Raw genomic sequence first — 15794 nt, 5'->3', positions numbered from 1 at the left:
TATAAATGTAGGCAATTACTGAAGCAGGCAATTACTCAATACCATCTCTACCAAACCTTTTTTAGTGTCAAGCGAATCAGAAGCTAACACACCACACTAGATTAAAGTAGTGAGAACAATTTATTTTTAAATTTACAAACAATAAAGTTAAATTATGAAAACCGCAACCATTACAGAAAAGAAGACATGGAGAGGAGCAGTAACTAAAGACTGGAGGATTGTGGCTGTGGAGGCAGGGAGAGTGCTGCACATCGTGGAAGAGGTCTCTTGGGGACACTAGGTTTCGAATGTACTACTGGGAGGCAAGTTGCTGCGTAAGACACTCATGGGGTGTATGTTCCTAGTTTTGTGAGATACTCAACACAAATAATGAAAGTTACTAAATCATCCACAGAAGTCGAAACTATACAAAGAAAAGCAAAAAATTCTAAAAAAATAAAAATAAGGGGGGAAAAAAAATCAGAGTCTGCATCTATGGCAGCCACTTTTAACCAAGAAAGAAAAAGGAACGAAGCAAGGTTATCCAAAATTCAGTCATGTACTCTAAAGTACCTACAGCACAGAGAAGAGACGTGAGGAATACAATCAGAATTCACTGCAAAGAGCATAGCACCAGCACCACACCTGTCTATAGCAGACAGCTGATAACTGCTATTGTTCATATCTAGGATTTTAATTGGTACAGAATATACATTAGACTTATCAATATCTTTAATTAATAGACCTGTACAATTACAATTTCTAAAATTTAGTTCCCATACTTAGCAAATGCAACTTCCATTGATGAGCTTGTACGTTTTAAATAAAATTCTACTATTAAAAAGTATATTTCAAATACTAAAACTTAAAATTGTGCTCCTTGTGAAGCCAAAAGATCAGTAAAACTTAAGTTGCTGTGATACACAAGAGCAAAGCAAACAGAAACAAGAAATTTCAATCTTGGCTAAAGGTTATTTTTGCAGCTGTTTGGCTAGAACCCTGCATATCACAAATTGTTTTTTTTCCTAGTTCCAAAGAGACTTAAATCAATCTAGTTACAACTGCTGAACTGGAAAAATATTTCTTTGCAACAGCCGTTACACCAGATGAGATTCTTTTATCCTTCACTTCAAATACTAAACCATTAAGTGTGTACAAACTTAGGGAGAGATGGTCATCTGCAAAACATGATGAGGATGTCTGTAGTGTAATCTTCTTATGTAAAACAAATCCTGAATTAAGAGTTAATGTCCCAGATGCACACATTTACAAGTACCAGTACGAATTGTATATAACATTGTAAGAGCACCTATTTTGACAACAACCATGTTTCCTCTTGGTTCAAATCATTCAAATTGAATACTGGCAGCACTGTTCCCTGTGCACAATGAGAAAGATGATTCAGTGGTATCTATACAGAAGGCTTGAAAAAACAAAAGCCAATCATGTTTGATTAGGCATTATGTTACAAAAAACAAACCTATCAGTTATGTCTTTGAAAAAGTGCAAATTTCTTTTAAAAAATTTACTTTTGCAAATTAATATTTATCATAATTATGGGTAATTTGGGTAGAGGGCTCAAAATGTAACCCAAAAGAAAATATTTTGAGGAAGCAATTAAAAATACACTCAGGTTACCAGATTCCCAGGAAAGAAAAAAAAATTAGCAGCAATGTAGCTACCCTTTATCTTCTCTTTTCTTCATTGCCGAAGGACAATCCAGTTTCCGACTCTGTGCCTTGCAAATGTGAATCAGAATTTCTGGGGAAAACATCAGGCAATTTACCAAGCATGGGGAGAAGCAGATTAAAGTGTCCATATAGAAAGGTTCTCACTTGTAAAAAGTCAGAATAGTTTAGCATGGCTGAAAAAGTTTATTGTAACCCTATGGATGAAAATGGTTATACAAACGTATGGTGCTGGGTTGAAAAATGAGGTAGCTCAAACCATGTTTTTCCAGAGGGTTACTCAGGCCAACCAGAGAATTCAAGAACTAAAGTTTTGTCTGATATTAGTAGCAACCTTAAGAGCAGATAACTGCTAATGGATTTCCAGGCAGTTTTAAACATCCTAACAAAAGCAGCTTAGATGGTTCCTGGAGGAACATACTCCAGTCACCTATATCCATCAAATTTTGCAAGACCAAGAGATAGGATGTAAAACTGGGATAAACACCTTCTAATAGTGAAGCAGTTACTATACTAGAGAAGGTGGAGGGCTTTTTCCACTCTCATTCAGAAGGGGGATAAAATGTTACAATGAGAAATGCCTTAGCCTGCATAGATATAACCTATTCACAATTTTACAGATGTGTTCGAAGCATTAATAAAAAATTAAGATCAACAGTGGATTACACTTTGCCAACCTGTCTAAAACTGTAACTGTCACACTAATGTCATCTGATGATTAACAGCTAATAATACCACTAAAGCAAAAAACAAAAGAAAATATTTGGGTGTCCCATTCCCTCTGGCACCAACTTTCAGCAACTGATTTGAAATACAGGTTCGTCTTCAGGCTGTATAGGATAGAGCTGACTGTGTTCGACTTCACATCCACAAGCATCCATCTCCAGATGGATAGAAGAGAAATCTGCAAATTTCCTCAAGGTCATAGTTATGCTTGAACGCAGATGATGCCATTTTGTATGTATGGTAATAACAGATACCCAAGTCTTAACATTGGCATACCTATATGGAAAGTATTTCTTTTTTATAGATTTGCTGTATTTATATATAGTTTTTATATATTGTTAATATATATAAAAAGATCTATTTAATTCAGTCAAAAACAAACCACCATCGTAACTACCATCATTTCATGTCCCTGAATAATAAATTGTTCGGGGTTAACTTTTGTTTGGGGGAAAAAGAAAAAGTCCATAACTGCTGTGGGTTAAAACACACCTGCAATGATCAATTAACATTCCATATTTCCAGCATCAAACACAAACACTGTACAATGATGGATCCCTGAATAATCACAGGCTGGGATATGCACTCTGAATTATAGTCTATTGTTGTCAGAAGTCCCCCAGGATTAATCCTCAATGAAATCTCTGTCAATGTCCATGTATGCCTCATCAATGTAGCTTGCTATGGCACACAGCGAAGTCCGGTCAGGGCTGAGAAGTACCGACACTGTCTCTTTCCAGTAGCTGAAAGAAATGCAGGAACTCTGGAAAGCAAGAAGGGGGAGCATTGAAGAAAAAAAACTGAACTATGGTGTGGTAAAGAGTACATTCAGCAAGCTGATTTATATAAAAATGACAAGAAATCACGTGCAAAATAACTTTGATCATCTGAGGTTTTTGCAAAGAAATACTCTAAAAGCATTTGGTAATACAATGCAGGGGCTCTGAACACTAAGGTGGCAGGCTCAATCAAATGCATGCATGGCAAAAACTGTAGGATTTACCACACGTTAATTTTACTCATGGACCTAAACAAATTCAAAATGCTTAAAATCTATAGGTTTTGCCTTTAATATTACGCATTCTAAAAAAACATCCTGTGAAAGACAGACACTTGGGTGAAACTTACATTTTCCAAACAGGTGCTGTCCTTGTCTTTGTTGAGGTAATGTTGCTGCCAAAAACGAAGGAGGTTGTGGAAGTTGTTGAGGAGACAACCAGGATATTTCTCTGCGTATTCCTTTTCCCTCAGAGCATTCAGGTAAAATGGGAGCTTTCCCTTCCTCCGGGCCAGCATCAGGATCACAAGACTGGTGTTTAAACAGCTGACATTCTCCTACAAACAAGAAATCACATCTCTGGGATGAACAGGTCACTTGAGTTTACCTATCCTTTAAGATGGAACATTGTTCAGTTTATACATACACATAAAGTGACCAGAAAACTGTCTGCACTATACTGAAGTTTACCTACTACACTCAAATTGGTAATTATACAGAACAATTGCAGAATGATAATGCTATTAAAAGCCATTTATCTGAGGACTAACACCACTACTTCCACAACATGTATGAATATAGTTTCAGTCTGTTACACAAAAGCCTTTGATCACAGAAATTCATGCTCTTGATAAAGTACTCTTCCTGTCCCACGAAAAACACTTACATGCATACACAAAGCAAAAAGACTGAGCTTCCACATTTTCTGACATCAAAAGGGGTCTAAGAAAATTTGAAAAGCATGAGAATAAAAAAAAAAGTTTTAATATCAAAATCTTGCCTGTGTGAGTGTCTGCACATTGATGATATTAATTAGCCGGAAAAGAAAAGACAGTCTGTTCTCCACTCGAGACATGTACGACAACAGGCAACACTCTGAAAGGACTTCAACAACTGAAAAAAAAAAAAAGGAAACCACTATAAATAAGAGCATTATCGCCAATGTACATATAATAGACTGCATATGATAAAGATGCTAAATATACTTGCTTTGCATTTTAAAAGTTCCTTTTTCCGAAAGCACCCAAAGCAGCTACTTAAACTGACCACTTAAATAATCCCAGTTTACCTTTGACATCTTCTGTTTGGCTCTCAAATCTGTCTAGAGATAAAACAATGCACCGAACGAGCATGTTGGAGTCCACTAAAGAACTGTTGATCTGATTCAAGAAGATCTGAAACTGAAAAGATAGAAAACAAAGCATAAAATTACACCATATTACAAATGAATTGTTCAAAACTGTAACAATATGTTCTGAAATTCTGAATACTTTTGGGATGGTTGTGATCTAGTTAAAGCATAAAGTTAAAATCGTGATCAAAATCAGTTTCTTAGTGCTTGGAAAAAAAAAGTGCTTACCTTCTCTTCTGTATTAACATATTTGTTAAACCTCTTGAAGGCATCAATGTTGAACTTCATGAGCTCTCCCAGAAGGTCAAAATAACTCTGTAATACATCCCTTGACTTGCACCCGCTGTCAATAATGCAGAACAGAATGTGCTGTTCAAAGGAAGAAAAAAAAAAGGTGAGAGCTGGCCAACATTTACCACACAGCATGCCAAGGACTGTCAGTGAAAAACTTCTCACAAAAAGGCATGACACCACAATGTACAAAATGAGAAAATGAAGGGAAAAATATGCCAATGTAATGCAACAATATCTACAGCATTACCTCCAACAATCCTCTTTTCAGCAGAAACATTTGATCAGCATAGGATGTTGCCCCTCTCAGAAAGCTCTCTACTGCTCTTGCCTGCCAGAACCTGCAGAGATAGAGTCGAAATTAATACCAACCACTGAGAAGGACAAATCCCCCCAGATGGACGAACACATGCCCATCCCTCAAATCTGTCTGCATATTGCATGTGGGCAAAAATGAATAGGCAAAGTAGATGCGTGGGCCCAAATTAAACACAAAAATTACGAAGGCAAGGCAAGAAAAGAGCCTTACCTAAACGAGGAGTCTGCAGGTTCTCTCTTCATAACTGTTAATAACCTTGTTAGGAGGCCCTTCTTACCATCACATACCAAACTCCTGTTTGGACAGGGAATAAAGACCAGTATTTCAAAATACCTTTCGGAAGGTTTTATGCAAAAAGTCATTTCAAGAAGTTAACACAAATTCAATCCGCTTTCTTGGCAGTTTCCTTTTTAACATGAATGCAACCTGACTACCCCTTTGCCATTTCTTAATTCTAGTTTTCCCTCAAATACACAACCCTCAATCTTAAGCAGACTGAAAAAGTTGTGTAATTTCAAACGAAAGCTCAAAAATCACCAAAATATATTCTTCAGCCTAGCAAAACAAAAAGATACTAGTAAAATAAGTTGGGTATTCTGTGGGATTCCTGCTACCAGGACTAAAATACTTGTCACTTTAGTGATATTGCACAGTAAAAGAGCCTAAAAACAATACATCCATTTAGGATGATACAGGGCATGCTCCCTTCTAATATTTACATCTCTACTTCACAAGTCAAAGTATATTTCCTGTTCATCCTACCTGTCGGTGTTTACCAATGCCTCTACCTCTGGGATGTTGGCTTTCAAGGAGATGGCACTGAGCTCATTCAGTTCCTGACTGTTCAAAAGCAGGTACTTGTTTCTAAATGGCGAAAGGAAAGCAAACGTTTATTTAGATGAATGTTAAAAAAGTCAAAAGCTAGTTAGTTAAAAATTTAACTTTAACATGTAAGAACACCAGAAAATAAAATACCTCAGTAACAAGGTCATAAAACGAATACAAAGAGGAAACTTCTGGCTCCTTCTCACATACAGTGCATATTTTTGTTTACAGAGGGTTTAAGTACACTACATGATCCAGGAAAGATGATACCCTTAAGAACTGCAGGAGCACTAGATGTATGAAGTTTTCACTGAATTACAGATAGAACTCTTTGATATTAATGTTTTTGTAAAAACTAAACTGTACAATATAACATCAGATCATTTAATGAGAACATACTAAAAACACAGACAAGGCTATGCTGTGAAGTGGATCAATGTGCATCAAGAGGGACTCACTCATGATGGTCACTAAAGCTTTGAAGTAGTCGCAGGAACTGGATTTTGAAGGAAATTTCCTATAAACACAAAAAAGAAGAGAATCTATTTGCATAAATCTAAATAATTTAAAGCATCCAAAGGGATGTGGGTTCAGCTGAACTCTTAACATGTATATAAAATAAACAAATTTCCAAAGCAGATAACTCAATGCAGAATTTGTTTTTAGGATCATCATAACTCTGTGTACTTACAGGACTACAATCACAGTTCTGGTTTTGTCCATGAAGAACATGGTTTGAAGTGTGTTTCCTCCAGATGAGTTTATCAAATAGATTGTTAAGGCCTGGAATCAACCTAAACTCTGCCAGCATTTTGTGCACCTGTTGAAATAAAATTTGTTTAATAAGAAACTCTGCTCTTCAGACATATAGGACAGATTAAGTATTGATTATTTCTCTCTATCACAACCCTGTGATGGTTGGCACCATTATATTTACATGGCAGAATAGCTTAAGCAAAAGTAATAATAACTGTTATAGGTTGCAGACACATCAGTAGAATCCACAGTTATTAAGAATGATATAAATTGGTATTTGGCAATAGCCCCTCACCTGATTTCTCTGTCGCCCCATAAGCAGGACACACAACACATACAACACTTCCACTTTGTACATGATCTCATGCACAATTTTCATAGACTGGGGTAACCGGTGCCTCAGTGGGCTGGTGGCCAATGTGCTCTCATCTGAGGATTCTGCAAGGGCAAGCATTCACATTATCACATCTCTATATTTTCTCAATGCAGGCAGAAGCTTTACACCGTGCAAATCTATTTCCAGAAGCATACAACATTGGCATGAAAATTTAGTTCTGAAAAAGGCGTGATCACTTAGATGACATATTGAATTGTTTTTCTGATTTTTAGCTTCAGACTTCATTCTGATCTTAAGCGGAACATTTACTTGTAGTACATAATGAGCTCAGTGTCACCTGTGCTGCTGTGCTCAGCCTCCTCGCTGGCCATCTGCATGAGAGCATCCAGCACGAGGGCATTGTCTAGCCAAGTGTACCAGTCTTCCAGCTCCTGGAGGAAGTTCGATGTCCCTGTGGCCTCCGACACTTTCCGTGTAGCCAGCTTACACAGTCTCTCAATAAACCCAGGGATGTTCAGAAGAGTGACTGGAAAAGCACAGCAAGGCACTTAGAAATCATTCAGAACCACAATACCGAAAAAAATCTACATCTTGCAATAAAGTTTAAACTAATAAAGTATAACTCAAAATAAAACAATATTTGAACAAACACTTCAAATCAGAATCTACTGAAATAAATGTATTACGTTTGTCCAATTTATTTCTGACAGGCAAGAGAAGCAAATTCTTCTCTTATCCGGTACATGAGCAGAACACTTTTCTATTTATTTTCAAGTAACATCTCTTTAAACTGTAATTACTATAATAAACTGTACTCTTTATCAGCACACTGTGACCTAATTAAGAGATAATTATGCAATACCATCTGCATTTTAGATACTTTTTATATGGCAGTGTTTCAAGCATTGGAATTTAGTGCTTATTACCACATACAACAGCAAAGATATGCAGAAATAAATATGTCTTCTTTTCAGCTTATGTTGGACATGACAAAATTGAGGCTAAATTAGGACACTGGAATTATCAAATGCATGTCAAAGGTTGGGATAATGAGTGTTCAGGGTCACCTGTCAGATAGAAATAACTTTCATACATTTGGCAGAAATGTTGAATTCTGGAGGAGACTGTCTTACCCTACCTTGGTTAATCTCTGCCCGAGAGGGGTTCGAGTTCTTCTTCTGCTGAGCATTCTTGGCTAGGAGGGTGTGTTTGTCGTCATTGCCAATGTCGGGCTCGGAGATAGTAACAGAAAGAATTCTGCAGAAGTTGGCAAGTTGCTGCTGGTCAAAGCTCTGGACCAGGCTGGGCAGGTTGGGAATATCCTCCAGCTGGATTATCTCCTTTAATATGGAAGAAAATATTCAGGTGTTGTGATAAAACCAGTGTTTTGGTGTTTTTGGACAGTAGTTTAGGAATTATGAGTAATAAGACAAAACTGACATCCTGCAAAGAATACGCATGCACAGCAGTTCTCTACAACTTTTAATATTGAGGACTGTAATCTCTCTGCAAGTCAGCAGAATTTTGATTTAACATGCCATTTTCTAGGTAAATGTTATATCGGAACACCAGAAGGCACAATAAAGACTATCCTACCTTTCCAAAGACAGAAACAGTCACTTTTTAAAAAGAAAAGCTTTCCAAAAAAGCACTGAAGAATTTATTCAAAAGGTAACACTTTTTAAGATAAATCATATTACAGAGTTCCTGAAGACCTGGTTTATGGATAACCACAGATCTCACTTTATAGTTAATTCACGTATTGCACTTAATTTAAATATTCTATGAGTTCATGTTGATATACTCACCTTTTTAACTCCTAGAATGTCTTCTATTAGTGTGGCAGTTTGTAGAAATGTTTTCTTGTTCGTCATCAATGAAAACAGGAACAGGACAAAGTCACTCCTGGCAGCCAGGGTTTTGGTGACTCCCTCCGTCTACAAGAAAAGGCACACTTGATTTCACATGTTCTCTATACAGATCAGAGGTCCTGTCCCAACCCTAATTTAAAATACATAAAAAATGACCACATTCTCACATTTGGAGTTATTCACAGCAATAGTATACTACTAACTAATATTAACTATATGCATGTCATTTTCATGCTTTTATTAGCACAGATCTAGAACCACAAGTTTTCTGTAAAGCCCTGATCTCCATTTATGAAAACAGTAAAAGCGTTACAACGGACATGCTGCAGTTTCTATGGCTACTATATAGTACTTCATATTCTGCATCTTTCAGAAATTATTCCACAATTTCACAAACCATTGCGATACCGAGGTAAAATCCAAACAGCCCACCAATAGTATTTTCAGAAGGACTACTTACACATATGCAACAGTTGTACAAAACACTCAGACAATCCTTAACAAAGTCATCACTCACTGCAAATACAAAAAAAAAAGGTTAATGCAAAAAAAATGCAGACATTAAGAAAGCTTATGCAAGAAAAAGTTTAATTATTGTTAAGGAACTGACTATTTTGTTGTGCGCAACCATTTGCACCCTAAACTGTAAACAATATACTAAAAGAACCAGTTTAAAAATGTTTTGGCACTATGTAATACACTTAAAACTCAATTTAAAAATAAAAATTATATTGCAAATATAAAGAGCTAATGCGTGATGAATAGATAATACACAAAATTCGCTTTCTGTCACTTACTTTTTGGTTTCTTCTTCTGCGTTGTAAGTGTGGGCCTCATTAGGATTTCCACTAACAACTGAGGACAGAAGAATTTGTGCACAACATTACATTTAAAAGACTAATGTTTCAGAACTTGTCAAGTGCTGTAAAAGCACAGGCTAAAAATCGGCACAGCTAAGCATCTCACTGAAACTCAAAATGTCAACACTTACGTGAACTCCACCGAACAGATCAAAGGTATACGTGTTAGGAAAGGTCGATTCTTGAGCAGTCTTTCTGTCCTCCGTTACAAATGTCATAGCTTCCATTGAAAGCAAGGAGGACATTTCCTGCAAAATAAAATGTACAACTTATACAGCAACTGAAAAAACTGTGTTTATGAAAAGCATAACTACAAGTTATACTGGTGCAAATCACAAAAGACGTGGAGATCACTGCCAAAGAGACATAAAGGGGTCATCACAAAGCAAAGTAAGGCATTTTATTCCAGAAATTCCAGATGGAATCTGTAAAAAGATTGGGACAATGTTAAACATAAGAACGCATTTAAAAAAAAGAGGACATTCAGCTCATCTTGACCATTTGGCTGATCGCAGCTAAATTATCTGAGGACCTCATCCAGCCACTTCTTGGAAGAAGCCAAGGTTCTGGCTTTGGCAACAGAGCTGGGTAGTTTGTTCCAGACTCCCACAACCCCACAAGAAACCCATTGGCTAAAAAAGCACTATACAAATGCAAGAAATAGTTATGATTATATATGCAGATAATAATTTCAGTTAATAGACGACATATCATTTCAGAAAATGTCAAATATTAGTCACACATTCACCCAAAGCAGATATCCAGCTGAAATTGATAGCCATCAAGAAGCAGAATTCACTTAATTGATCTATTGAGTGCTTTTTAGGAACAGGTGATTTAGAGCACTTATATAAGTTGCTGGATCAGGGCTCTCCAGGTACAAGGCTCGAGATTCTTGACCTAAACCACAGGTGCCAGAACCCAAGATCTATTTAAATCATCATCAGCTGAAGAACCTGCTAAAGCATTTAATAGTTAAGCTAACATTAGCTCAATCAGGTCATTAAGAGCAGTGGTGAAATGAAAACTCACTGTTCCTTCAGTCATCCAAGACTGGAGTGGCACACCATTAACTTAAAGCCCTTTATAACTAAAATATATATATGAAGGTGTTGTATGAGCACAATTGCTACTGAGTTCATATTTGTGCTAAAGGAGTCTACAATACTGTCCCAACCCTAGCTACCAATTTACATTAAAGATACTTTGACTTCAGTCTGAATGGCTATAATAAACCTTAGTGACTCAAGTGTTCTTTACTTTATTTGACACCCTCCCTTAACTAAAAGAGAAGGTGTGTGGAGATGCTGTACCTTCAGTACACCATGGGTCTGCAACAGGTCGCTGTTGGGATGACTGCTTTCATACAATTTCTGCAGCAGAACTGGGATACCATGCCACTTGGATTTCTTATCCCTTTCTTGTAACAAAGCCTCAGGGAGCTGAAAAAAGAGAGGACATTTTCATTAGCCGTTATTCTTTGTTCTTCGCTTTCTTTCGTTAAACACTTCTGCTGACATCAAACCCAACTATGACGATCCATCACACAGAACACAAAGCTGTAGCAGGAGAGACCTTCAATATTTTAGGTGTTTTGGACTTCATTCTACCCATAGAAACCGAAACTAGCAGCTAAAATGTCTCTGCTTTTCTACAAAATATCAAGTAGGACTTCCTCAGACAGACTAGTCAGTGTTCTGACAGTGGATGGGTTGCTCTGTGGACCTTGGCATCAGATGTGGGTGAAAACTGGAACTGGTGTGTGGAAAGAAACACTGCATTACTGAGCTGCCATAGGTGACATTTGGAAAAGTGTGAGCTTGCAGATGCTATTTAGATTTTGTCCAGACTTTGTGATTTTCCAGTCGCAATAGAGAACATACAGCTTTTTTAGAAGGCAATCAACATTTCCTCCATAAAGCCCTTAAATAAAACAAAAAACCAAAAGCAAAAAAAAGATATACAAGAAGAGGACAATAGTCAAATTTTCCACTGGCTAGGCAACAGCAAGTGTAGCACCATGCCTTTATTCAGCTGTTACCCACATTAAATCTTGTTGTAATACTGTATCTGAATGAACAACATACAGAACAAACAGAAGAAGTACAACCTAATATACACGAACAGATCGATCCCAAAGACCAATTATTCCATTGGTAGCAGCATACAAAAGTACAACTGTTCTATGTGACTAATATTCTATACTTCTGGCTACTGTCAACTGCCAAATCTTTGATTCATCAAGATAAAAGACCTTTTACAGGCATCAACCCTTTTGTGGTTTTAGATGTTTTCCATGCTCAAGACAGTAACAATAATAAAACACCAGAAAACAGGTAGAATGTTCATCTATCTATTCATCCATTTTCTAAGTGCTTTATTCAACACAGGGTCACAAGGCAGCCAGAGCCTAACCCAGCCAGCAATGGGCACGAGTCAGGGTACACCCTAGACAGGGCTGGATGCCAGTGAATCACAGGATACACATAAACAGGCAAACGCACCAACCAGAAGCCAATTAACCTACCAGTATTTGGACTGTGGAAGGAAACCTGAGCACCTAGAGGAAATGCATGCACACAAAGGGAGAATATACAAATGCCACACAGATAGCACCCCAGGAGTTAAATCCAGGATCCCAGTGCTCCAAAGCTAATCACTGCCGATCAGTTTCCACCTCAGTACCTGCCTGAACTTTTATCGCCCTACTGCCCACCTCACAACCTTTGCTCTTCTAATTTTGGTCTCCTAACTGTCCACCAAGCCCATCTACACTCTATGGGTGACAGGGCCTTCTCCTGTCATGCCCCCAAGATCTGGAAGTCTCTCCCCAAGGATAATCAGAGAGTCACATTCTCTAAACTCCTTCAAATCCAGACTCAAAACCTTCTTCTTTAGAAGAGCCTTTACTTAACTGACTCCATTCTTTATCCCTCTGCTCCTACTATACTTAGTACCACCATCCACGGTCTCCTCTGTGTATTGTAATTGTGTTTAATCTTGTGTATTCTTTTTATTCATTGTTATTCTGTAAAGCTCTTTGAGAAGCCACCTTTAAAGGTGATATATAAAATAAAGTTTTTTATTATTTAATTACAGAAACCACATTGTGTTATTAAAATGTTAAAATCACACTCATACCTAAGTCACCATTGTAATACTGTACACTGCTTATACACTTAAATGTATATAAACACAATATACAAACTGTACAAACAAGCTGTAAACAGCATCTCCTTAGCTTGTAACAACACTACTTCTTGGTTCCTGGTTTTCCACCCTGTAATAAAAATTACACTGCTTCTCAACCCTGATTAAAACCACTTATCATTCTGGCTTGCTGGACCTCTTGATAATCTATTTAAGAGTTGCACAAGGTACGTCAGAGCTGTATTCAAACTTCTGAAAACATGACAGCTGAGGCTCTGATGTTGATCTATGCAAAGAATTAGCTGGCTGACAAACAAAAAAAACAAACGGATCTAGCCAAAATATAATCATATATTGAACCGAGTGAATGCTATACAGTATGTTTTGAGGAACCAGTGCTGTACTATACATAACATGACCAGCAAAGCTACAGGAAGTAGGCTGCTGAATGTATTGTTTTGCTTTCATTTTTCTTCTGATATGGAATTGTCCTAAAGTGCAAATTTGCAGCCCCCCCAAGAGCAAATACAGTGAAGATTCAGCATTTGTTGATTTAATCCTTTGCAACAACTGAAATTACACGATGTCAGCTCACTTCATTTGCAGTCCCGTTCAACACTGTAAAGTTATATTCTGTAGTGGATGCATCCTGCCATAATGCTCAACACTGCATATAAGAGGTGACCAGGAAATTCAGAGCAGACTTGTGAATGTGAAATGCATCTTCACCAATGTCTGGGTTGAGGTCTTCTTCCAAGGACAGAATTACAGCATAGCAGAGCCGAATTACTATGATTTTAACACATTCACAAAGGAGTACTTTGTATTATTCTAACGTGTTCCAAACAACGACAAAAATAATTTTGTATAAAACATCACATACCATGCGTGAGCCAAACACCGCCATCCCCAACATTTACTTTTCTTGTACTAAACATGCATTTAAGAAGATGGGTATTTCATGGTTATATAAAGCTCTTCTCGGAAAACAGCAAGACCACAGCCAGCATCCCAGGTGTGTGATCATAGTGGTTTGCTCAGCTGATACCAAGACCTGCTGAAAACCAAAAAGCTAAGGAGTGCCTTTAAGATTCAGATTTTTGTTGCTGAAGGTTTCCAAAATTGTAAGTGCTCTGGATGCTGCGTTTCTTAAATGCTTCATAAAAGCCACGTTGATTGTTTCGGCCTCAAAGCAAGGAGAAAAAGACTATCCTCCTCTTCAATCATATGTATTTAAGTTTTAAAAACAAAACATGGGATTAGAAACAGAAATAATTCACTCGCGTTCCTTCTATACCGATTACAAAACAACCACCTCGCCCTAGTACAAGCTGAATGTAACGCTTCCTGGAACACAACGTTTTAGATAAAAGCAAAACAACATTTAAAAATTTACATTGCAAAACTGTTAGACCAGGTGATAGAACAGCCTTACTTTCAAGCAATGTTAAAAAACGAGGTAAGACATTGCATTTTTACAACTGAGACACTAAGGGGAACGTCAACACTTTTCAATGTACAGTACACTTTTAAAACTAAAGATTTCAAAAAACTAAAGATTTTTGCAACCGAAAAGGCTATGAAGATTTCCGTTTTGCTTCTCGGTATTCGATGTTACAATTTAAGATGTGACTTTTGCACATTTGTTGGGAACCAACCTATCAACAAAGATTTATACAAAACTTCTGTTTTACACAGATCGAATCGCTTTAAAACATTTAAATTGCTTTAATCGTTGCAACGCAGGGAAGCGTTAATTATTTGCATGGATCAGCGGCACTGGTATTCCTTCAGGGAATTTTAAGACCATAGACGAGCAGAAAAGACTGTAATTTAATATGATTCACAGATCATACCCGTTATTGTTCATTTCTTCCAGCCGACCCGTCTTTGTAACTGTCTCAACCGCCTAAACTGCACATTTTCCATTTCTCACGTATTGTCTGAATCGTTAAACGTCGCTTTATCGATATGGTAAATTACTCGTCAACAAAGACTATAAAACTATACACAATTTTACATCACACGCTATTGTTTAGAGCCATGCAATATACATTTTTTTCATTGCGGAAGAGTGGGCAACTGCTCACAATACGATTTTCTGCCAGTAAAAACGGGGTAACAATATCCCGATAATAAAGCCATCTGAATATCCCCCACCGCCGGGATGGTTTCCTTTATCCCGGTTCAGATGTTAACTTTGGTCCCAGGCTCACCGTGGCCTAAGCGTCTTTCTTCCCGGAACGGTCAACAAGCGGGAAAGCCCCAGAGTCTTTTACCTGTGTTCCTCGGCTCATCCCCCGTCCTGTAATCTGGGCCTGTCTGATTCTAGTAAGAATATTCCCATTCCGGCTCTTTCGGGTACCCCATGTCCGAGGGGACTCGGACCCCAACGACATCGCCATTACTTCTTCTTCCTCCTCTTCCTGAATCGTTCTAAACAGGAAGGTGCGGGTCGTCCCTTCGATAAATCGAGCCCGGCGCGTACAGCGCCACCTACCTGGAAGGCCTGGGCAGTAGTACAAATACTGTAGGTGGTAAAAATCTGCATAAATGCCTTGCGTTCCCTCAAACCTCCAAAATGTGGAATTAGTCCAGCACATATATTCCTCCACCCCACCATATTACTGGCTAGTGTTAAGGGCTGCGTTTTGTCAAGAACATGATGACCTGGTGCAGGCAAATGCCAAACCTGTACTCGTGAAGTGCAAGTCTAAATTAGGTCCGAGTTAAAACAGTGCTGTTCCCAAGACAGAAAACAGCCAAAGCCATCAGAAAGGAATCCTGTTTTAACACATTGTAACAGCAACTGTTAGAGAATGATACCTACCAGGCCCGGAGTTATTTGGTCAAACAGATCTTG

The 15794-nt window shown here is 37.8% G+C and overlaps 1 protein-coding gene across 1 annotated transcript; it reads right to left on the bottom strand.

Annotated features, from left to right (window-relative positions):
- Window positions 1-101: 101 nt before the first annotated feature.
- Window positions 102-15390, bottom strand: trpc4apa (transient receptor potential cation channel, subfamily C, member 4 associated protein a). Its single transcript, XM_088608171.1, has 19 exons — window positions 15211-15390; window positions 11095-11223; window positions 9913-10029; window positions 9719-9776; window positions 9382-9437; window positions 8859-8987; window positions 8189-8390; window positions 7388-7576; window positions 7009-7151; window positions 6649-6777; window positions 6416-6474; window positions 5895-5996; window positions 5343-5426; window positions 5064-5154; window positions 4751-4891; window positions 4460-4571; window positions 4172-4284; window positions 3522-3728; window positions 102-3156 (listed from the first exon to the last, which is right to left on the bottom strand). The coding sequence occupies exons 1-19, from the start codon at window positions 15334-15336 to the stop codon at window positions 3019-3021; spliced, it is 2325 nt and encodes a 774-aa protein (XP_088464297.1). The 5' UTR covers window positions 15337-15390; the 3' UTR covers window positions 102-3018.
- Between the last annotated feature and the right edge of the window lie 404 nt (window positions 15391-15794).

Source organism: Lepisosteus platostomus, chromosome 15 (genome assembly GCF_059453375.1).
Source record: "Lepisosteus platostomus isolate fLepPlt1 chromosome 15, fLepPlt1.hap1, whole genome shotgun sequence".
NCBI lineage: Eukaryota > Metazoa > Chordata > Actinopteri > Semionotiformes > Lepisosteidae > Lepisosteus > Lepisosteus platostomus.
The sequence above is the reverse complement of the archived record's forward strand: the minus strand, read 5'-3'. Positions and strand labels throughout refer to the sequence as shown.